The sequence below is a fragment of the Gadus chalcogrammus genome, chromosome 3, assembly GCF_026213295.1.
Source record: "Gadus chalcogrammus isolate NIFS_2021 chromosome 3, NIFS_Gcha_1.0, whole genome shotgun sequence".
Taxonomy (NCBI): Eukaryota; Metazoa; Chordata; class Actinopteri; order Gadiformes; family Gadidae; genus Gadus; species Gadus chalcogrammus.
The window spans coordinates 8751500-8774254 of NC_079414.1; the positions used below are offsets into that span (position 1 = coordinate 8751500).

Below are 22755 nucleotides of genomic sequence, written 5' to 3' on the forward strand. Positions count from 1 at the left end.
CTCTATGATCAAGCAGCATGCTTATGAAAGGCTGCAATGACTTGACATGTTTTGATATATTTTGGCATAATCATCTTCAACTTGCAGTGGTACTTATATTATATGGTATCTTATATAGTAACCATTCTGAAAGAGCACACCAAAATCAATGAACCGGATTTTTGTAAGGCTGCTAGTCATTTTTGAGACCCTTACTGTTTATACAGACAAAGGTCAATCATGGAAAAGTAAAACATTGACATGAAAATGTGGCCTTCTTGTGTGTGTGTGTGTGTGTGTGTGTGTGTGTGTGTGTGTGTGTGTGTGTGTGTGTGTGTGTCCTTCTGTGTGTGTCCCTCGGTTTCCCACGTTTTTCCCTCACTATTTTCTATCTCTTCTGCCCTAATCTCTCTGTTGTCTGGGAGCTTTTACAGTTGAAAGCCCCATTTCTGCTGTAAAGACCTATCGGGGAGTCCTCCGCATCCTCCCACCTCTCATATTGGTCAGAAAGACCACAATCTGTGCCTCCCACTAAGTAAAGTCTGATACCTACACATGGGGTCAGTTCCAAAGTACCAGTGTCTGCCTGCCTGTTTGTCTCTCAGGGCCCTGTCCACAGACTCAACCCTCTCTCCGTGATGTGGTGCAGCCGTGTGTCCCTGCGTCGTTTCCAGCACATTGCCGTAGCGCCGTTGAACCTTTTTAGGAATGCGACTGCCGGTGCCGTTCAGCGAAACATGTCCAGCATGTCCAAGGTCTACGTCACCAGACAGATCCCACCTGTGGGCCTGAAGATCCTGCAGGAATCTGGGCAGTGAGTCCTCGCGCCTCAAATTTATTTTTGTGTTATGCTCTCTGTCGACTTGGCATAACTTGTTCAAATAAAACAACTCTGCACTTAGAATTCTTGGCCAGCTCGCTGCGAAAGATATTTTGTAAGGATAAGTTTCCTTTCCTGATTAACTACAGGAAAATGAAATACAAATTATAGTGGTATTGTATTGCATACCAAGTCAGGTCATAATGAGTTTTGTGTTTGCAGGGTGCAGTATGAGCTGTGGGACTCAGACGACGTCCCAGTGCCCAGGAAGGAGCTGCTTCAGAAGGTGAAGGGGGTCGACGCACTGCTCTGTGTGCTAACGGAGAAGATCGATGCAGAACTACTGGACGCTGCAGGTCAGCCCTGGCAACCTATGGCTGCTGCAAGTAGCTTATCTGAATGCAAAGAGCAACCCCCCAAATGTATTGTTTTTTGAGTAATAATGTGTGTGTGTGTGTGTGTGTGTGTGTGTGTGTGTGTGTGTGTGTGTGTGTGTGTGTGTGTGTGTGTGTGTGTGTGTGTGTGTGTGTGTGTGTGTGTGTGTGTGTGTGTTTGTGTGCTTCTTCTGATGAGTATGGCTGTAGGCCCTAACCTGAAGGTCGTTAGCACTATGTCAGTGGGGTTCGACCATCTCTCTCTGGAAGAGCTTAAGAAACGGTGAGTGAGAAGTGTTTGTGTGTGTTGTCAATTGTGTTGCGTTATGTGTGTGTGTGTGTGTGTGTGTGTGTGTGTGTGTGTGTGTGTGTGTGTGTGTGTGTGTGTGTGTGTGTGTGTGTGTGTGTGTGTGTGTGTGTGTGTGTGTGTAAAAATGCATGCGTATCTGTTTGTGAACACGCTTCCATTAAAGCTCTACTGCTCAGGGGTATCCGTGTGGGCTACACCCCTGAAGTGCTGACGGATGCTGTGGCCGAGCTGACCGTAGCTCTGCTCCTCGCCACCTCTAGGAGGCTGATCGAGGCCACGCACGAGGCCAAGACGTAACGGCATACACACCACTCATACACACACATACATTACTAGAACAACATCACACTATATATATATATATAGAATAGAGCCTAACCACAGAGGTGTCATCATAGGCACACAGATGGGTTGGCTCATGTCACTAATTAGGGGCGTGCTACTTTATGTACCAGGGGACATAAAACTGAAGTGTAAGACACATACACACTAATACACTCATCAAATACACACTGATAGTGTATACCCTGTGTATTGGTGTGCTACCCTTTGTGCCAACCTGCAGCGGAGGCTGGGGAACGTGGAGAACTCTGTGGCTGTGTGGACATGAGCTGGCTAACAGCACTGTGGGCATCTTTGGCCTGGGGAGAATTGGTATGCATAACAAAAACACTCTCTCTCTCTCACATGCATGCACACACACATCCACTAACACACCCACACAGACACACACAGTGTAAAACAAATGCATCGGCCATCGGTGTACATATATACTTTATATATATATATATATATATATATACATATATATATATAAAGTATATATGTACACCGATTCATTACCTTACCTCATTCAGAGGTCCCTCACAATTGTAGATGCCCGTTTGACAACATCTATATTCTTTCATTTGAAGGGGTTGCTATTGCCGAACGCCTTGCACCATTCAAAGTTAAGAAGTTTATTTACACCGATGTGGAACCCAGGCCTGAGTTGGCTAGTTTGATCAATGCAGAATATGGTAAGCACCCCCCCCCCCCCCCCCCATGTAATTTGCTTTCTGAATTATTATTATTGAAATTGTACTCGTCCGTTGCTAGTGATCCCCGGATGTCGACCATCTTCTAAATAACCAATATGAGTACCTTTGACCATGTGTGCATATTGTTCTAGTCTCCATGGATGAACTGGCCAAACGGTCTGACTTCCTGGCCGCGTGCTGTGCTCTCACGCCAGAGACGAAGGAGATCTGCAACAAGGACCTGTTCTCAAAGATGAAGAAAACCTCCATCTTCATTAACACCAGCAGGTTTGTTTATCATACATTCATAGAAAACATAATAACACAACACATAACTCTCAATGCGTCCAAGCCCAAACAGATCAACAACATCTCACACTATCTCTGCTAAAGTGAAGAATTCAGCTAAAGATAAATATGACCTCCACAGATAACCCTTTAACTACCATGGCTGGAATTTGCTCTCTACACGCAGAGCCCGATCTGCTCCGACGTGCGTAAGTGAGCCTACTAACAGAGCGCTTGTGCTCTCTCTGTGGTTGCATTAGAGGCGGCGTGGTGCACCAGGAGGACCTATATGACGCGCTATCTACCGGACAGATTGCAGGGGCTGGACTAGATGTGACCGTTCCTGAGCCCCTGCCCACAGACCACCCTCTCTTTACACTCAAAAACTGTGGTATGTCTTCTTATTTTACACTCACACATTTAATGAAGGGAAATTAAGTCTGGATACAGTTTGGATAGACACTCAAAATTCTTTGCCAGACAATACAAGTTTGTTACTGGGATTTCTCTTGAGGAATAATTTTTCAGTAACTTAAAAGTAAGAGAATCACTATAAAGCCTAAAACAACTATATTACAAAGTTTGTATCATTCTTTTTCTACAGTGATCCTCCCCCACATTGCTAGTGCCTCCTACTCCACCCGCAATGAGATGTCCGCCCTGGCAGCCAATAACCTGCTGCTGGGCCTCCGCGCCAAGCCAATGATCAAGGAGCTCAAACTTTAAGTAACCAATAGACACTGACTTCACCTGTTTATTAGGTTAGTCCTCTTTCATTTAACTTAGCTTTCATTCCATTTGATAGTCAAGACTATACAAATACTTTCCTGGCAACTGTGCAAATGTAAACATGTACAAATCTCACAAAGGAATGAACATTTACTCTTTAATATATCAATCTAACAACTAAAGCACTGTTTTTCAAAACGTTTGACATTGATGACCATTACATCCAGTGTTAAGTTTTACACTAGGTGTACTGAAAAAGCATGTCAAAGAATGTGCATACTTTAAGGTTGGCATAGGAAAGCCAAGCTTTTTAGAGGGTATAAGGCAGTAACTAATTCTGGGGCAATCTAAAGTGTTTGCGTTTTATATTTCCCATTATAAGCTGTTGCAGAAGACAGAACCATGGCAAGTTTAACAGGCCTCTCCTGGATGCAAACAAGCCATTTTAGAAGAATCAAACTTCAACCCTTGGTTCTGAAATATATAATCATGTCGCTTCAACTCAACTCCATATCTGCTCTCACATCCTCTTCACTCCAAGATGTATGAGAGTTAAACATGGCCAACCAAACCATTATTTCCCTACACAGACCATTTCACAAGCCTTGTGTATTCCTCACTTATAGTCAGAGAAGATTATACCTTAAATTAACAGTGACGAATTCAATCAATGTTATTTTCTTTAAATAATAAAAGAAATACCTTTCTTAATCTCAAAAGACTGTTTATTCCTTGATTACTATAAGTAAAAATGCAATGACTGAATATTAAGTTGCCATCTCAAAATGGGAGCGATGTATTGTAGTTCTAAGATAGTATAAATAGACAGTGTAACTGACACAAAAAAGGCCAACATGGAATAAAGACTTTTACTCAATACCACATGATTCAAGTCAATCTCAGTGACTGAAGTTACCGGTAAATCTATTTCATGTCAAATTGGCAATAAATCATTTGCCACAAAGAAGGGATAACACAATAAAAATAACACAATATATAAATTATTTGATACTTCTAGATCCAACCATAACAATGGAGGTACTTCAGACTCTGTCCTGTGGTAGCTCCACAAAACACTATGTAGAGTCTCCATTGGGATGAAGGGCCTAATAACAGAGGAACAATAGATAGATGACAGATCATTGGAAAGCAACAACAGTTTTGTACTTCTATATGACAGTGAACATGGTATTTTTTGGGTTAAACAGAATTTACATTTTTCTGTGCATTTAATGTAAGTTGGTGAAATGGGACACATAAAGCACTGATATAAAATGAGGTGGCAGAATACTACATCTAGATTAGTTAATGTATTACTGTGTTAAAGTTAGAGACAAATTATGCCATCATGAAAGTTCCATATTTACATGTCTTAACACACTGATACATTTGCTATACCTTTTCAACATTTGGACTCAATTGTTAATTTGTTGATAGTGGCCCCCTCCATGGTCCTATGAAACAAGTCTGCATACAGACGGATAGTGCAAATCAACACAAGGTTTGACGGCTCAATGCTACTTCTTCATTCAAAGATTATTTGGCACATTTCTGTAGACCTTTTAACACACATAAGCTACGATTACAAGCTTAATCTGCTTAACTCTAGGATTCAAAAAGGTGCTCATACAAGGCAGCAACCCATTTAATTGAATGACATAATTCAAAGCACTGATCTAGCACCTCTTCTACATATTTACCTTCACTTCTGTAAAACGGCTGAGCAACAAAGGACACAGAGAGACACACAAACACACACACACACACACACACACACGTAAAGAAACATCAACGATTTCTTTACATTATAAGGGGATCTGGGGTTCACTGGTACATCACATTCAGACAGGAAACCTTACAGTACCATACTTGGGGAATCTTTTGGATGTTCAGATGACATAGAAACGATGGCAAGGACAGTGTTTTACTACGCACCAGCAGTGGAAAGAATTACCGCAATGGTACATTGTCTAGGATGTTGTTGTTTTGTATTCTACTATTTTCACATAGCAGATATGGGAATAAATAAGGTACAACCACTTCCACTGCCACTGACATAAAAATGCATTAACGTAAAAATGTGTTTAGTCAGTGACTCAGAAAGTATACAAAACACAACTAAAACTATAAACTCAAGTATTACCCAAATTGGACTAGATATAAAAATGATACAGCCTTAACATCTCGAGGGGGAGAATGCGATCTTTCCATTCGGTCATGGTTTCCGAGCCACATAAAGACCCCTCCATGGCTTCACGAGGGGCCCACTGTCCTACAGCAGAGCGTTGGGCATGTTGATGCTCTGCCAGCGGAGGCAGGTGGTCTTGGAGTGCTTGTACAGGTGGGACGACTGGCTGAATCGCTTGCCACACTTGAGGCACGCGTACGGCTTCTCCCCCGTGTGCACGCGGATGTGCTTCTTGCAGTCCGTCAGGGTGAGGAAGGTCTTGCAGCAGATCTTGCAGGCGTATTTCCGCGCCCCTTCCACCACCAGCACGTTGTGCTCCGACAGGGCCTTCTTGCACTTGGACAGCACGTCCGCCGAGGCGCGGGTCAGCTGAGGGGGCAGCGAGGTGGGCCGGCACCCGCTCCCGTCGTAGCCCCCCGCGTTGTTGAGGAGCAGCGGCCCGCCCAAACTCGACGAGGAAGATGGAGGGTCTTGGGCCAAGGCACCTCCTCCGATTCCATTGGCCAGCTTGGGAGCCACGCGTCGGTAGCCGGGGTAACCCATGGAAGCGTTCCCGACTCCTTCCGCAGCTCTCGAGGCTTGCGCCAGGGAGTGGAGGCCCAGACTGGAGTGCTGAAAGTCCAGACCAAACGGGTCAGCACCCCCTCCCTGCGAGCTTCCCAGGTCGTCGCGTAGGGGCCGAAGGAAGAGAGACTCTCCGAAAACACCGTGGCCCTCGCTCCCCAGAGACCCCGAACACAGCAGAGAGTTCGAGCCGGACGCGCCGGCAGCTTCCTGTCCGAAAAGGAAATGATGTGTGACTGCGTCGCCGGTCGTGGTGTTGGGGAGGTCATCGTCCCTGGCGGCCAGCCCAGACCCTGCACCTCCGAACCCCTTCGGGCCGAGGAAGTTGGAGATACTGAAACCGGCTTTTCCGATTTGGCCGTTGCTACACCCGAAACCCCCGGCGGTGCCGGCGCCTCCGCCCAGCCCCGCCTTGAGCCGCAGCTGGGAGCCGGGCTGGAGCATGGTGTCGGAGCGAGGCTGGGGGTCGGAGGATACGCTGCGATCACTGCTCTGGGTGCTCTCGGGACTCAGCTCCACCTTCTCCCCCTCGTCCTGACCCCCGTGCCCGGCCGGGTCGCCGCCCTCGGCCTGGGACGTCACGTAACTGCTCTCGTCGGCCGGCTCGGGGGAGCTGAGAGGCTCACACTTTACAACCACCTGCATGAAAAAAAAAAAAACATCACATTACATTGTTTGATCCCTTTTCTTTACATACAATGTGAATGTTATGCTAATGCTAATGTTACGCTAATGCTTTTGTCGTTGACCTCACCTTGTCTTCCAGCGCCTCCTCCTCCTCCTCTTCCGTCTTGGACATTTTTGCTTCAGCTCTGTTTTCTCTGAGGTCTCCTTCCTCTTTGTACTCCTCCTTCCCCACTCCGCCCTGCCTCCTCCCTGCCTCCTCCCCTTCACAGTGCACACTGTCTGATTGGCTGGGCATCTGAGCGTCATCTTGGGAAGCCTCAACTAGTCCAGCGACTTCTACTGATTCCTCTCCCATTTTGTGGGAGTCTGGGGAAAGCAGCGGGCCTTCCTCCCCGTCTTCCGCCTCTCCCAACAAGCCTCTGGTAGGCACAGAGGGGCGTGGTCTCTGCCTGGGTCTGTCATCCGGTATGCCCAGGGTAAGTGTCTGCTTGCGCTTGTGGAAGCGCCGGATCGGGAAGGACCCTGCCTGTTCAACCGCTCCACTGTTCAGAGACCTGCCCGGTCCGTCCCCCTCCATGCCCCCCAGGGCTGAGCTCACCAGACTTAGCCCCAGCTGCTGCAACAAGAAGGAGCGCTGCAGCCTGGATGTAGCACTGTTAGTCGCTAGGCTAGCATTCGCTGCTAACTCTGCTGCCTGTTGCTGCTGCTGTTGTTGCTGCTGTTGCTGTTGCTGTTGTTGTTGTTGTTGTTGTTGCTGTTGCTGCTGCTGCTGTCTATGCCTCTGCTGATCCTGCTGAGGTTGGTGCCGCAGGGGTCTGTCAGCCTGGGGCGACAGGGGCAGGGTGCGGTTGGTCAGGTAGTGTTTACAGGCCTTCACAACATTATTCAGGTGCAGGTGTGAAGCTGCTAGGAGGACATCCATCACGTTGCTTTCCCCCAGCACCAGCGTTGACGTGTACATCATGTCAACCAGGGCCGCAAAGGCTTCTGCTGTTACCACCTGATAAAACAAAAGTAAAAGATGACCACGTCATTCGTAAAACATAATATCGGCACCTATCAGATCAGCAGCATCAAGCATAACAGCAGTTGGGGAAAAAACAGTCCTCCGCAAATCATTTATGATTTTCAATTTCACATTCCACGTATGTGTATAATAACCTTTATTATTACAGTAGAATCACTATTATAACTGCCTATTAAGATTAGCATTACACTAGTTTATTTCCTCTTGTTAACATGGATCACATTAAAGTCCTCCTTACCTCACTGTCCAACTGGATCATGTTCATGCTAGTGTCTCCCTCTGTCACGGTGAAGAGGGCTCGAAAATGGGTACTGCAGGCCGCCAGCACTGCCCGGTGTGCCTTAAAATGACGGCTGCCCACCATAATAACACAGTCACACAGCTGGCCATGGACACGTTGGTAGTTGAGTTGCTGGAAGATCTGCTCAAAGTGGCTGGGGAAATCCATTGCCCTGAAGAATGTTGAGAGGGGGTGTGGTAAAGAGGATGGGAAGACGTGAGAGATGGTGTGTTTGTCATGAGGCATTTAATGAATATATAGTTCTGAAGATAATTCATTTTCTATCGTTCATAGATATTCGTATAGGCCTTAATGTATAGATGTAAATGAGGCTACATATGCATATCAAAGGTGAGAAAATTTGTGTACAGTAATTAAAATGGACATTTGGCCTTTACTTCAGCTAAATCTTTTGAAAAACACATGTTGCAATGTTTTGACCAAGCGACCTGTCTGTAATGCTACCTTTTTATAGTTAGGCTAGATCACACTGAATAGTCAGGGCAGGTAACATAGAGGTGGGTCATTGTATTAGTAACCCTAAATGCTAACGCAACAACTCGGACGCTAGGGTGATATGTGGGGTGTTGGATTCCTACCTTGAATGGTCCTGATGAGAAGACACAAGAACTGAACAGGCCCGAGCTACTTCTTCAGACGGCTACCTGGACTAGCCTTTACATGGATGTATGCCTTTGCGTGCATTTGCAGTTTAGCTTGTGAGCTGTGTCTGCTAATCCATAGACGGGTGTAGTACGAGTCGCACGTTCATCTCTTGATGCTACAATAAATCAAACATGGGTGCTTGTCATACTTTTCAAGGAAACAAAGTAGCTCACGATACACTGACTATACTGTACACCATTTTTTAAGCAGGGCTGGACGTAGAGGACGGGCTCACGTGACGTCCTAGAGCGGTGCTGCGCATGCTTCGTAGCCAGCTCTGTCTATCAATCAATCAAAGGACATCATTCATTTCTAATATAAAACCTGATTTATAAAAAAAAAGATTTCAAAAGAAACATTTCCTCTGTAGCAAGGGTTTATATTTGACTGAGATTACAATGGCATGCCGTTGCAGTTAGACTCACAAGGTGGCGCCAAAGCTTTGACTCTGTTTGAACGGTGTCTGATTGCAGAATAAGTATAAAGTTATGGTGCGTTTGAATATCTTGTTATCTATGAATACATTTATTTAGCAAAATTATTAAAAATGGCCTTTCAAATGATATAACCGATATGATATTTATGGCGTTTCTATTATTATCTCTAAAAAGCCAATGCACTAATACTCCTTACCGCGGGATGCCGCTGTAGTAATACCCCCGTTTCATCGACGCATGCGTGCTCCTACTAGTACAGTCGTCAACAACAATGGCTGCTAACTGCACGTTTGTGTGTTGTGAAGAAGAAAGAGATACAGATAAAGCTACTATTGGTAAATGTTTTATATTTCTTTTATTTGGGAACTTCAAATTTATATTCGGATACGTTTAAACGAATTATTGATCAAATACGTCGTGTTGCATGTAACCGCAAAACGCATTTTATACGGCACACGTGGGTTCTCTGATGCTTTCCCTGAACTTAAATGCCAACGTTACCGCAGCCGTAAACACATGATGTACTTGTTTGTTGCTTCAAAATAATGTTGTGTTAACCCCTTTGTAGCGGTGTCCAACGTACATGGCGCTGTCACATGGCTTACCATCAGAGCAATGTGTTTTACTTACAAGGAAATGTATGATGTTTTCGTTTGACAGTTCAGTTTTCCAATGGAAATATAAAGAACGCAGAGCAGCTGGACTTCACGTTCTACAAGAACACAGACGAGGAACATCCTCGAAAGAAATCGAGACGTGTGTTGGTAAGAATAGTTATTCTTTTATTTTCATCAGGGAACTGTTCCGAGACATCTGCACAAACATGATATTGATGTATACTCTGGCAAATCCGAGCACATTATTCTGCCTTTCTTTATAGGTTGCTGAATCCGACAGACTATCGTATGTTGCAAACAATTTTGGGCCAGGGTCGTTAAAATGCAACAACCTTTGCAAGTACGTTATATTTTTTATGCAAACAACGTTAATACACAACCTCTAGTTTGCTTGTTTTCTTTTTAACAATTGACTTCCTTCTTGCCTCTGCAGATACTATGTTGGGGTGCTGAACAAAGACACCATGGAGATGGAAATGCACAGTGCTCAGCTCTTTAAAATGCAACCTTTTATTGCAGGTAAAAAATATTTTGGAATGGAGAACAGAACAACCACCTCATGGCTATGTGGCCACAGTCGTTGGATTGTACCAAAACCACAATTTGGAGAATTACTGTTTATACCATCTCTAGAATATTTCCCCAGACTATTTAGGCTTTTGTGTGCAACCCAGACAGTTTAAAGGTTGCTTTCTTCATTATTAAGATGTTTGATACCCGTGTAAGCAACTCCCCCTCCGCCTTCCTATAGAAGCCCATTCAACATCAAACTCTACTGTAAACTCTTTGTGAACACACATCTCTACTTTTCATGATGGATATTGTCCTTGTAATGAATGAATGAATCGCTCGTCATTTTTTATTATAGATTCTTTCACTTTGTGAATATCAGATGCACCGTAGAAGATGATTCATTGCCTTTTCGATTATTTTTCAAAAAGCAAACAGGCCGATATCGATTGCAGATTTTTATATATATATTTTTATTTTTATTATTATTATGATCCTTTATGCTTGTTATATCATTTTCACGGGTTTCAAATATCTAAATGTTGATGCAAGAAAATCTGTCTGGGTGCACACAAAAGCCTGGCTAAGTGTGAAAATGACCCCAGTAGTTTTAGGTGAAATCCCATTGTGTTCCACTGTGCAATACATATCATCCAGAGTGGGAAAAACCTTGATCCCCCATGTTCTTTGTTAATATAGTTTGCTCTATTGCTATTTAAGAAGTAGGATACGAAATGTATGTACAAATACATAGACCTACCAATTGCTACTTGAGTTATAGCTACTATTATAGTTTAATTTTCAGATGATATTACCTGTCTGATATTTATGAATAGGGTAAATAGCTTCAGTTGCAAATGGACATAGTGCAGGTTTTAACAAGTTATATTTTTGTCCAGTTTAAACTAACTGATTGGTTTAAAGTTTGGAACTGTGTTTTTCAAAACCAGGGGAGCCGAAGGTGACCGAACAGGTTGACAACGCTACCCTGACCTATTCTGAAAAGGTACCATCCCTTCAACTAACCACACCCATCACAAGCATCACCCATGTTACTTTAATCACCACAGATATCACAGGGTGTCCGCGGAGGTCTTAAAAGTCTTAAAAAGTCTTAAATTCATTTTTCTAAATTTAAGGCCTTAAAAAGTCTTAAATTCGTCAAAAATGTCATATGCTGGTCTTAAATGTATAACTCGGAGGTCTTAAATTTGTCGGGGCCGGGCTATTTAATTATTATTTTTTTTCTCGCGGGACTTTTCGTGAAGGAGATGTACGAGAGGCTACTTTCTTGCTAGCTGCATATATAAACCAATGTCTGCGCGCTTGCTAGCTAGTCTGCAACAATAGGTAAATGCAAGTTCAACGTCAGTTGGCTGGAAGACGTCCGTTGCCAACCCAGAACAGGCCAGATGCATTCCGTGCAAAAGTAGCCTACATTCAAGCTCGGCACCATGGGGATTAAGGCTGTCGTCAACCATATGCAGAGCCAAAAACATAAAACCTCCGCCAGGAGCCACACACAGACCCCAGCCATTTCTACGTTTTGCATCTCTGATCCGGCGCCACCGCCGCAGACGGTCCGCGCTGCTAGCACTGACCTGAGGGTAGCATTTGGTGCGACACCAACACTGAAAGCGGAGGTGTTGTGGATTCTAAACACAGTGGTCAAGCACCAGTCCTACAACTCGAATGAGGGGATAGGAGATCTCTTCGGTTTGATGTTCCCTGACTCTCAAATCGCGAGCACCTTTACTGCTGGAAGGGACAAAACGGCGTATATAACTCGCTTCGGACTAGCGCCTTTCATCCGAAACGAGCTAATCTGCAGCGTCAACAAGGCTGATTTTGTTTTGATGTTTGAGACGTTGAACCACGCCACTAAAAGCAAGCAACTTGACGTGCACGTCCGATATTGGGTCGGAGATCAAGTGCATTCCCGGTACTTGGGCTCGCAATTCATGGGGCCCCACATATATGGGGGTAAAAGGGATGATGATGCATAATATTTTTTAGACAATATGCAGAATCTTTTCCCTTACGAATTAACACGGTCGGCTATTTTTGCCAGCACGCCACCCTAGCCATAGTATGGGCAACCGTGTTCCCCTTGGCTGTGATTTGAACTTTGAATTCCTCGTAGGAGTTCATAATAATACATTGCTCGCCTTGGATGAAATACACCGCTCTTGCGTGATTTATTTTGCATAAGGGTGAGTCAAATGACGCGAGAAACGCCCCTTTTATGTGAACGCGCATTGAACCTAAAGCGGAAAACCTGGTTCAACTAATTTAATCTAAAGTGAGCGTCGTGGTACCATTTAACTGTGATTTTGAGTTGCGGCTCTGTCGAGCCAGGTTTTCCCAAGAAAGCCTGGGTATGTTCAACGAGGTTCGTTGTATACCCCCCAGGTCTTACTGAAGGCATTTATTTAATGGTGAAAATATTATTAACCAGTGGCGTAAATATCGACGGTGCAACCGGTGCAGCTGCCCCCCCCCTCCCTCTCAACAACTCACAACTTAGGTGCACCATAAATGCGTGCTGGTGCACCCAACTTAAAAATTTAGGCGCACCAGTGCACCCAAGGAAAAAGTTAGTCTGGAGCCCTGGAGTATCACTTTATGTTCAATAAACAGACAGAAAGTAAACTTGAATGAGTCTCATTGAGTGACACACATGCTATGCTTGGGTTGTAATACAGCGGGATCCCCCCCACCATCGCGGGTTTAAGGTCTTAAATTTCATTGAAGGTGGTATTAAAAAGGTCTTAAAAAGTCTTAAATTTGACTTGCTGAAACCTGCAGATACCCTGTATCACCTTTTGTCTGTGCTTTTGATCTCCTTCTTCCAATATGATCTGTGTCCAGTTTCTCGACTTTTCTTGAGAATAGGACTGCAACTAACAAACGTTTGCTGTTTTGTTATTTAGTCTTTGAATCACAAAATATGTGATGTCCTAATTCTGCATGCTTTAACTGACAAGCAGCCAAGAAAACTAAATAATAATTATTTATAAAGATCCTTCAACCAATTATTTTAATTTATATATATTTGTATTCTTGTCATTACATTTTCAATAGATTTTCTGTCTATCAACTTATCGTTGCAGTCCTACTTGAGAGCGCTGAGACATTGGAAACATGTTTATTGGCTAAGCCTTGTCTGGCTTGTGTTTTCCCATAGTTGAACTCCCTTGTTGAGGCGTTTGGAACCACAAGACAGAGGAGAGCCCTGAACTCTCATCGGCTGAACAGGGTGGGCGCCGAGTCCCTGCAGCAGGTCGTGGCCAAGGCTGCCAACAGCGTGATCGAACAAAAGGGATTTGCAGGTAAACGCGTCTGTTTGTGTGCTAACAATGTCCATTCGCTTGGATCTTTTGGGTGGAAATCTGCTGCTTTTGGTCAACCATTGGATGTGTAGGAAATGCAGGAGATGATTTTGTGCCACCTATATATTTCTTTAGGTCAGTCTTCTTAAATACTCTTCTCACTTTTGTCTTCTCCCTCAGCTCTCAGTGAAGAGCTCCATGAGGCCAGTAACCAACTAGACATGGCTTTATACATCCCCCCATGCTACCCTGACGCTGAAAGGCCTGAAGATGTCTACTTGTTTGATGACCGTATGTTTTACCATTAATCGGAACTAACTTGGTTTCTTCACCACATTAACATCTCCATCGTACGTGTTCTAAAAGCTGCTGCATATACGTTGTTTTCCTTTCATTGTTTGCTAGTCTTGTCCCCGGCGGATTATGAAGAGTTGGCTGTAGCTGGTTCCCAAATGGCTGCTCTGGCAGAAGAGGGTCTGCAGACATTGAAGGATGGCAAATGGTAGGATTCTGTCTCCCTCCCTCTCTAAAGCATGATGGCTGCCTAATAGACGGTGACTGATTCTTGATAAGCCTTACTTTTTTTTTTTTTTCATGCAACAGTTTGAGCATCGTTAAGCATATGGAATCTCTACCGAGTGGAAAGGATGCCAGGGAGAAGATGTTGCGCTGCTGTGCCTACCTCTACCTGCTCTTGCAGCTGTATCGAGCGGGAAGGGTTAATGGCAAATGTGAGTGCTTGATGACAATTAAATACATGTCAATGGTGCCAGTTATTTTTGCCCATACATGCATTTTCTTATTTTTCCTGTTCACTGTATTCCAGTTGGCCAGAATGAAGGGTGCACCTTCGATCTCCGGAGAAAAATCTTCAAGACCTTTACTGTGGAGACCTTTTGGAAAGGCCGGTATGACAGCATCTTTTTATTCACTTTTGTCTGCCCACGTGGTACAGTACATGTATAGCTCTGGGCCTATTTCTAAGCCGTCAGTCCAGAATGTACATCAATAATCTATTTATTTGATTAAACCCAAATCTTAACACAGACGTCTTTCCCATTTCCTTGCAGTCTGAATAACCAAGTGTCCCCGTCCATGCGTGCGAAGATTGCAGCCTACTGCCTCGCACTGCAGCTACACATGGGTTTCATGTCGGTGAACCTGACGCTGCTGCAGCGAGACCTGTTAGTCAAGGAGATGTGGTAAGTGTGCTGTTCGCTCACAAAATCTGGCTTTAGATTAATATCTAAAGTGATGGCAGGCAACCTCAAAACTGGGGGGACGGTTGGTTACATGTATTCATGGCGTCATATTTTTTTTGCCCGTCACGTTGCTGGAGGCGTGGATCTGTGAGCACGTAAATTGCGAACACAAACTAGGCCAGCACTAGTAAACAGTTCAAACGGCCACCCTCTTGGACTGGCAACCGCATAAATAAATACTTTTTAAGGTACTCTTCTGAAAGCAAAACTTTAAAACAATCGTTTTCTTTGGTAGAATGTCTCCGTAACAAAACAAGAAACAAGTCGTAACTCCGCCCCTTGCAGTTTTTTCGTTTCCGACCCAGGAGATCTTGACCCAAGAAGTTGTGCTGTAACATAGAACTCCTGGATCTGAGATTCTGCAGCTAAACCGGTGCAGAGGCACAGCATTCTAATCTACATGGCCAACTGATTTTGAAAAAAAAATTGTGAAGCAGCCAGACTGGCCCACTCCACAAAGCTATGAAAAATCGGGTTCTCCCTCCTACTTGATCAAAAAGTTTGACAGGAAGTCATTATTCAGTTTAATTAACTTTTTGTTTTTATCTTTCAGGATAATGGAGGTTGCCAAATCACTGGGACTGACTCTCATAAAGCCTGCCCGCGTCAAAGGAGCGAAGCTTGACCCAGCAGAGGACCACAAATTCGCCACTCTGGTTCTCCCTCTGGTCAAATATAAAGCCAAGCTGGATAGGAGTTTTAAGAAAAAAAGAGAGTAGAGGAAGAATTACAGAAGAGGGAGAAAGAGGTGCAAGTCAAAGAGTACATCACACTTTGAAACAAATCTACTGTATTTCATCAAAATAAAACATATAAAGCATTTTGTAGATTATACATTTGTCTTCTTAAACGTCGTACAAAAAATGAGATGTAAATAATGGACTGTTGTTGCTTTGTTGAAAACCTTAATGACAGTACACATGTATTGAATGGTGACACAAACAAATCTGCCCTGTCCTGTAATTGCAAGTGGGAGTGAGGCTGGTAGGCTGATCACTTGATGTTGCACGGCAGATTTTGAAATGGCTTGTAATACCTCTCACAAACGCCTGGTGGATTCTTACCATCCCAGTACATGTGGATATTATACTGAATAATATATATATATAATATAAAATTATATATATAATATATACTGATATTATACTACTATTATACTGTCAAGAGTTTGTCACAATTTCAAAGCACTTGCCCCTAACCTTATTTTGCTTATGAGACCGTGGGACGAAGTATATATAAAGAATTGGCAATCTTTGGGCAACTATTTTTGTGAGATAGTCATAAACATTACCGGCAAAATATGGGCGTAAATAGCTTTAGAACAAAATAATAGATTGACTAAAAGAACAGCTTCTGTGCATTGGTTGTAGGCGATGTTTGTATTGATTTTCCCTTTTCATATACACATTAAAAATAACCGTCCTCCGACCATTGCAGGCCGGTTTAAATAGTTAAAACTTGGCCTATCTATATATATGAATTCTCTACCCATCTCCCAAGCTCCTGTGACTTACTAAGCTCACTTAGGAACTATGTTCCATGTTTTTCAAAAGTGCATTACAGATAACGTGAACGAAAAACATGGCCTTCAAATTGCAACATTTGAAACGGTTAAAAAGTAAAACGCTGTAACCTGTAGTGAGTTTTCTCTTTACATTTGTACCCTGCATTGGAATGTGAAGAATGGAAATACAAGCGGGATCATCTACACCTGCTGTCGACCTCGTTTCTTTTTTACCCTTTAGCCGTGACCTTTAGGAGCCGTCCAGTCCAGCGGTATGAACATTGTCACCAGCGTCGACGGCTTGTCATCAGTCCTCGTGTGTGCCATGTTTATAACAGGCACGCAGTGTAGTTATTACTGTGAGCATTGGCGTTCAAAGGATGGAGCAGAACATGCTGCCGCTGTTGTGGCAGCCGCTCTCCACGGTGGCGCTGATCCGGGCCGTCATGGAGATGGTGAGGCGGGAGGAGTACCCCGACGCCGAGGGCCCGGACGTGGAGTCGGCCAGAGGGCGGGCCGAGGGGTTCTCCAAGGCCCACAGAGTGTGTGACGGACAGCTGATGGGTCAATGAACCATTACATGACCTTAGGATGGCTATTCTACATTTTTAGAAGACTTATATTTACATTTGTATTGTAGTATATGGTGATATTTATAAATGTGCGTACACACCATCAAGATGGTTAATCTGAAATGACATAAGGGAGGATACCTGCAGAAGTAACTCATTTGGTCAAGTCTATTGTGGTGCTAGTTACCTGTTGGTATGTTGCAGAATGATGTTGTTATTCAACACACAGCTCTCATTGCTGGGGTCCATGTGTAGAAGTGCTTCTTTGTTTCCCGGGTGGCCCTGGAACAGGACATTGTCCCCGATAACTCCCTTTACTGGCCCAAGCACCACGATGGCCCCGCCTCCCTGTGATGGTTGGACGCGGTTATGCAGCACCTGCAGCCCAAAGACCACGCAAACAAATTTTACAACGTTGGACTGAGTATGTGCACAACTAAAATGTTTGCGTTGTTCTCCTCCATCTTTACCTTCACATCTGCATTGCTGGAGACTTGAATCCCGTTTCCACGGTTACCAACCACATCGTTCTCACCGATCTGCCCATCGCCACAGAAACTGACGCCGTGGCCTTTGTTGTCATAGATACCGTTGCCACGCAGCTCCACCCGGCAGTCCTTCTCAACGGTGACCCCACCCAGGCTGTTGTCGAGCGTACAGTTGGCCACCAGACGGGTCAGCTGAGTGCTCTGCAGGACGGCGATGCCAGCCGCACAGTTGCTGTTCAAAAGGTTTCCAATGACATTCAGAGGCTCACTGGTCTTCACGTACAGGCCGACAGCTGGACATGATGTAAGGAAAGGACAGAAGGGGTGTGAGAAATGACTTCAACCTGTCTGAGGCTAATGGCCAACATACAGGAGTTGCTGGCATAGAGCCCTCGTAGTGGCCTAATTTACCTCCATTGTGGCTCATACAGTTGCCCTCCACCAGCGCCACGCTGATGGACCGCCGTGCCGAGTAGCGCTCGTCCTCACTGTCCAGATCGTTCTCCCAGGCAAAGATCTCCCCGTCGTCGTTAAAGTTCTCCTGCGCGCCGCCTCGCCTTGCTCCGTCTCCTCCTCCTCCTCTCCTCTCCCCTCCCCATTCCTGGACAGCCCCATCACCAACTCTCGGCTCCCTGTTTTCAGGGTCCTTCCGGCAGAATACAGCCAGCCCATAGATGCGATTGTGGGTTATGTAGTTTGCCAGCAGTTGAGGGAGACTTGAGGCCATGACCCATACACCGCAGCCCTTGTTACCTATTGAATCCAGAGGAAGGAAAGTATGGCCATGTGATTAGAAATGGATTTCTAATAGAAAAGCACAGTAATTGTGGTTTCATTGCCACTTATAGTAGATGTGGTTTCCATGCCACTTATAGTAGATTTGGTTTGCATACCACTGCTCACAGTAAATGTGGTTTCTATGCCAGTACTCACACTAGATGTGGTTTTCATTCCACTACTCACACTACATGTGGTTTCCATGCCACTACTCGCAGTAGATGTGGTTCCTATGTCACTACTCACAGTAGATGTGGTTCCTATGTCACTACTCACAGTAGATGTGTTTCCTATGCCACTACTCGCAGTAGATGTGGTTCCTATGCCACTACTCGCAGTAGATGTGGTTCCTATGCCACTACTCGCAGTAGATGTGGTTCCTATGCCACTACTCACAGTAGATGTGGTTCCTATGCCACTACTCGCAGTAGATGTGGTTCCTATGCCACTACTCACAGTAGATGTGGTTCCTATGCCACTACTCACAGTAGATGTGGTTTCCCTCTATGAGCCCGCGGCCTCGCTCTCCCACCACCACGCCATCAGAGTAGCCGTAGCAGATGTAGTTGTTTCTAAGGACCGGGTCTCCCCCTCTGCGGATGTCTGCACCCCCCCACTGGTTCTCTCTGATCACATTTTCTAATGGAGGAGACACGTAACAGGGTTGAACATTAAAGGTGGGAAGGAAGGACCAAACTGAAGCAAGTACTAAAACAAGTATTTATTTTTATACTTTTAATTAAAAAAAATATTTTTTATCGATAGCAATATCCATAATCATCTTCCATTAGGAAATTCTGGATCATGAACTCGATGACAGATAGTTACCTATTATCATCCCTCTGCCATTCTCATTCACAGCAATTCCTGCTGCTTGACCCTGGAAAATATGATTCCCACTAAAAGACAGAGACCAAGGCTTCTGAGTTGGTATGCAGTAAACATATATTGACCCAATGTGCTGAAGCTGTGTTTTATTGTCAATTCTGGTCAGCTTTCAAATCTCATCTCAATGTTCATTGATTAATAAACAACCCATTCCTGAGGCTATCTCTCTCACCTGACAACAGGATTCCCACTGAAGAGAATATAGACGCCCGCCTCCTTGTTGTTATAGATCTGGTTGCTCCGGATAGACCCCTTGCCATTGCCAAGGACAACCACTCCAGAACGCAAACCACTGTGTATTCTGTTACACTGCAAGGGGAAGAGAGAGAGGAAAAATGCATAATTGCAAAGAAATTAGCCCACGTTGAGCTGTTTAGCCATGTTCCATGCACGGCTTTTTGTGTGTTCAACTGCATGCTATAAAAGGAATTTATGAAACATTTAAACTGAGTTAAACTGACACGAATCAATTCTAAAATGAATGTCCAGAAAGTTCAGAAAATAAGCAGGCCACCGCAGAGCCTAAAGTTTACCAGGATTATGGGGTTGGCCCCTTTGCGGATATCCAGTCCTGCCTCCCCATTGGAGTGGATGTTGTTTTCGGCAATGAGCCCATGAGCAGAGAGACGAAGGAACACGCCCGAGGCACTGCACTCCCTCACTTCATTACGTAACATCACTATCTGAAAAAAGCAATTAAGAGGGAATTTAAGAGGGACACACCAATTACTGCAGCTCTATTTCTTGGACCTCAACGTGCCTTCGTGTTTCCATATACTTTAGTTTATTAAGCAAGCATCCAACATCCAATGTGACCGGTGATCAATCTCTGGAAATACTTTGTATACGCTGCAAAGTAAGCTCACGTCGTAAAAACAATAAAAACAACTTGTGATCATATTTACAGTGGAATTCTGGATACAGCGGACGGCATAGTTGAGACCACGGAACACGTTTTCCTCCAGCCGCGCCTGACCGTAGTTACAAATGTGCACTCCGCCCTTCCCGTCCCTGAAGACACATCTCCTCACAAAACAGCCCTGGATGGATGTGGCTAATAGCTGGGCCTCCGGGTCTCGTTGCAGCTCCTGCGACAGAGAGAGAAGACCGGGGATAACGTAGTGGGGGTCGGGGGAAGAGGCTGGGGGCAGGGAGCCATCGGGTTGGGGCTTGAGGAGGGGGGCGAGGCTGTGACGATCACAGGCGAGTTTGTAGTCCCACGAAGCCTGATTGTTTCCTTGTTCGTGGCTCTTGAGCTCTCCGTCACAGAGTCTGTCCTCGCCCCAGCCATCCTCGATCACCGTGTCCTGACCGATCAGGGGCGCTCCGGTGCTCCGCTGCCATGCGGCCTTGCCCCAGTCCTCTGCAGTAAACGTTGAGCCCACCTCAGCGTTCCCCTTCCCCCAGCTGCCTCTGGGTGGGACTCCGTTGGTGGGAGAGCCCTCAGACGTCAGTGTTCTGGCCAAAGCTGCCAAGTGTTTGCAAGCCCAGTTCCTCTCGGACACTGGGGAGCCGTCCACAGTGACAGAGGCAGCGTCACTTCCTGAGAAGTCACAGCTATCCAATAAGCTGAGCGCAACCCCCAGGAAATTGGCCGAGCCCCCATGTGAGAAGGAGCAAAAGCGCGCCTGGCAGGTCCCTGGGCCCCGGACCTGCAGCTGAGCCCCCTCAAAGTTACAGTTGTCCAGCTGGACGTGCCCCCACGACGTCTGAAGAGAGAAGAGAGGAAGAAAATGTCTTACAGGAAACCGGGTAAGGTATATTCTGCACTTTTTACATTTTACTCGCCAACCAAAAAACGCAATCATGACATGTTCCATCTGATATCAAATATTATTATTATTATTATTATTATTATTATTATTATTCATTCATGTCATATTTCATATTGGACAGCAAAACACTGCCTTGCAAAACAAACAAACACCCACAGAAAAATACAACTAAAACCATCCCTCGTTCGGCTCACCTTGTACACCACAGTGGAGAACCATGCTGGCATGAACACCAGATTGCACAGCCTGGCTGTAGGGCACTGCTGCTCCACACACACCAGCAGGGACACCTCGCCCAGCTGGCCCAGTCCCACAAGCTCCACAGGCACCTTCAGCGCGAGTTCCGCCTGCTCCTCGTAAACCCCAGGGTGAAGGACCACCCGGTCATATGGGCCTGCCGCTCCCAGGGCCCCTCGCAAGGTTTCAAATTCACAACCAACCCCTACGTGCAAAACCCGCCGATCCTTTCTCCGACGGAAGAGGTGGAGGCAGGCGGAGGACTGAAGCTCCACCCCGTTCTGGGTCCAGGTGCGGCTGGCCAGGGCATGCTGCTTCAGGGCCTCCCTCCAGGACGCCGGCTCAAGGTGGGGTTGACTCGGCCAGTTGGGGTGGCGGCACTCTGGGCAGCCCAGGCAGAGCTGTTTCCAGCGAGTGTTATCTAGTGATAGGACGAGTTCTCTCCAGGCATGGCAGACCAAGCAACAGCGACCCAGGTCGGGCAGTGGGAGGTAGGACAAGATAACCCTCCATAGCTCCATAGGGAGGGTGGCCACCTCCATGGCAGCAACTCCACCTCACTTGTGGAGTTGTACCTGGGGGACTGGGAAAACAAATCCCACAGACACATGACGAACCAGTGATCCATGAAAGCAATATGTTTTTTTGAAGTGTATTTCACTGGAACAATAATAATATAGTTATAATAATAAGCGATTGGCATAACTAAATTAGGTTTTTTTATACAAATAAAACGATGGAAACGCAAGACATAACCACAGCCATCCTATGTTTAGAAGAAGGACCAATAACGAACAATTAAGAATTTGTTATTTGTTATGTTTACAGTTATGTATAAAGAGGCCCAACGAAAACAGATAGGATGGACACACATGCATAGGGCCTACTATGTTTGGAAAAATCATCAAACCAATGTGTGAACCAGATGTATACAGTATTACTAGGATGTGCATATAACTAGGAGTATGCAATAGATATCTGCGACATCGGTCCGCCAGATAAAGCTTCCTAAACACATGTGTCTTGAAACGTAAGCTTTGTGCAAGGTTTATGTGTCCCGTTAGATATTTAGATAAACTCAATTGCAACGTCGATGTCATTTTTCCTTACCGTATTTTGGCTGGAGAAGGACGGATTCAACACCCCAAATAAAACATTGCAAAATTGCAGCACTTTACGGCATGGAAGAGAAGGCAGAGAGACAACGACGCCCCTTGAGGCGAAGCAGGTTATTGTGCTTTATTTTAGGAGCATTCATTCATGAAACAAAAGCCCGAAAGGGAATACGCACTGAATATAAAAATGCAGTTAATTTAATAAACAAGCTGTAACAAGCCGAATTCAATATATTGATTAACATCAAGTAGGCTATAAGCTCAACATTTTGGTCCCAAGGATCTATTGACTGATTGTCCAGTAATATCCTTATAGCCTACCACTTTTTTTTTTATTTAAATCAAATAATTAAATATAAATATTATAATA

At 45.0% G+C, this 22755-nt stretch overlaps 4 protein-coding genes across 4 annotated transcripts; 2 read left to right on the plus strand and 2 right to left on the minus strand.

Annotated features, from left to right (window-relative positions):
- Positions 1-504: 504 nt before the first annotated feature.
- grhprb (glyoxylate reductase/hydroxypyruvate reductase b) lies at positions 505-4418 on the plus strand. The gene is made up of 9 exons (XM_056585798.1): positions 505-793; positions 1022-1155; positions 1384-1456; positions 1660-1776; positions 2049-2137; positions 2398-2502; positions 2655-2790; positions 3051-3181; positions 3395-4418. The coding sequence occupies exons 1-9, from the start codon at positions 618-620 to the stop codon at positions 3514-3516; spliced, it is 1083 nt and encodes a 360-aa protein (XP_056441773.1). The 5' UTR covers positions 505-617; the 3' UTR covers positions 3517-4418.
- On the minus strand, positions 4228-9109 carry LOC130379144 (zinc finger and BTB domain-containing protein 5). The gene is made up of 4 exons (XM_056585792.1): positions 8805-9109; positions 8164-8377; positions 7026-7898; positions 4228-6910 (listed from the first exon to the last, which is right to left on the minus strand). Exons 2-4 carry the CDS (start codon positions 8371-8373, stop codon positions 5792-5794), a joined length of 2202 nt encoding a protein of 733 aa, XP_056441767.1. The 5' UTR covers positions 8374-8377; positions 8805-9109; the 3' UTR covers positions 4228-5791.
- A 426-nt stretch (positions 9110-9535) lies between these two features.
- On the plus strand, positions 9536-16086 carry polr1e (RNA polymerase I subunit E). The gene is made up of 12 exons (XM_056585796.1): positions 9536-9643; positions 9969-10072; positions 10189-10265; positions 10359-10444; positions 11386-11441; positions 13623-13767; positions 13948-14058; positions 14173-14269; positions 14371-14498; positions 14594-14675; positions 14838-14969; positions 15583-16086. Exons 1-12 carry the CDS (start codon positions 9580-9582, stop codon positions 15746-15748), a joined length of 1248 nt encoding a protein of 415 aa, XP_056441771.1. The 5' UTR covers positions 9536-9579; the 3' UTR covers positions 15749-16086.
- Positions 14108-22453, minus strand: fbxo10 (F-box protein 10). Its single transcript, XM_056585789.1, has 11 exons — positions 22381-22453; positions 21228-21853; positions 20164-20967; positions 19792-19941; positions 19431-19567; positions 19199-19269; positions 18857-19009; positions 18005-18346; positions 17576-17886; positions 17293-17483; positions 14108-17090 (listed from the first exon to the last, which is right to left on the minus strand). Exons 2-11 carry the CDS (start codon positions 21810-21812, stop codon positions 16907-16909), a joined length of 2928 nt encoding a protein of 975 aa, XP_056441764.1. The 5' UTR covers positions 21813-21853; positions 22381-22453; the 3' UTR covers positions 14108-16906.
- Positions 22454-22755: the final 302 nt, after the last annotated feature.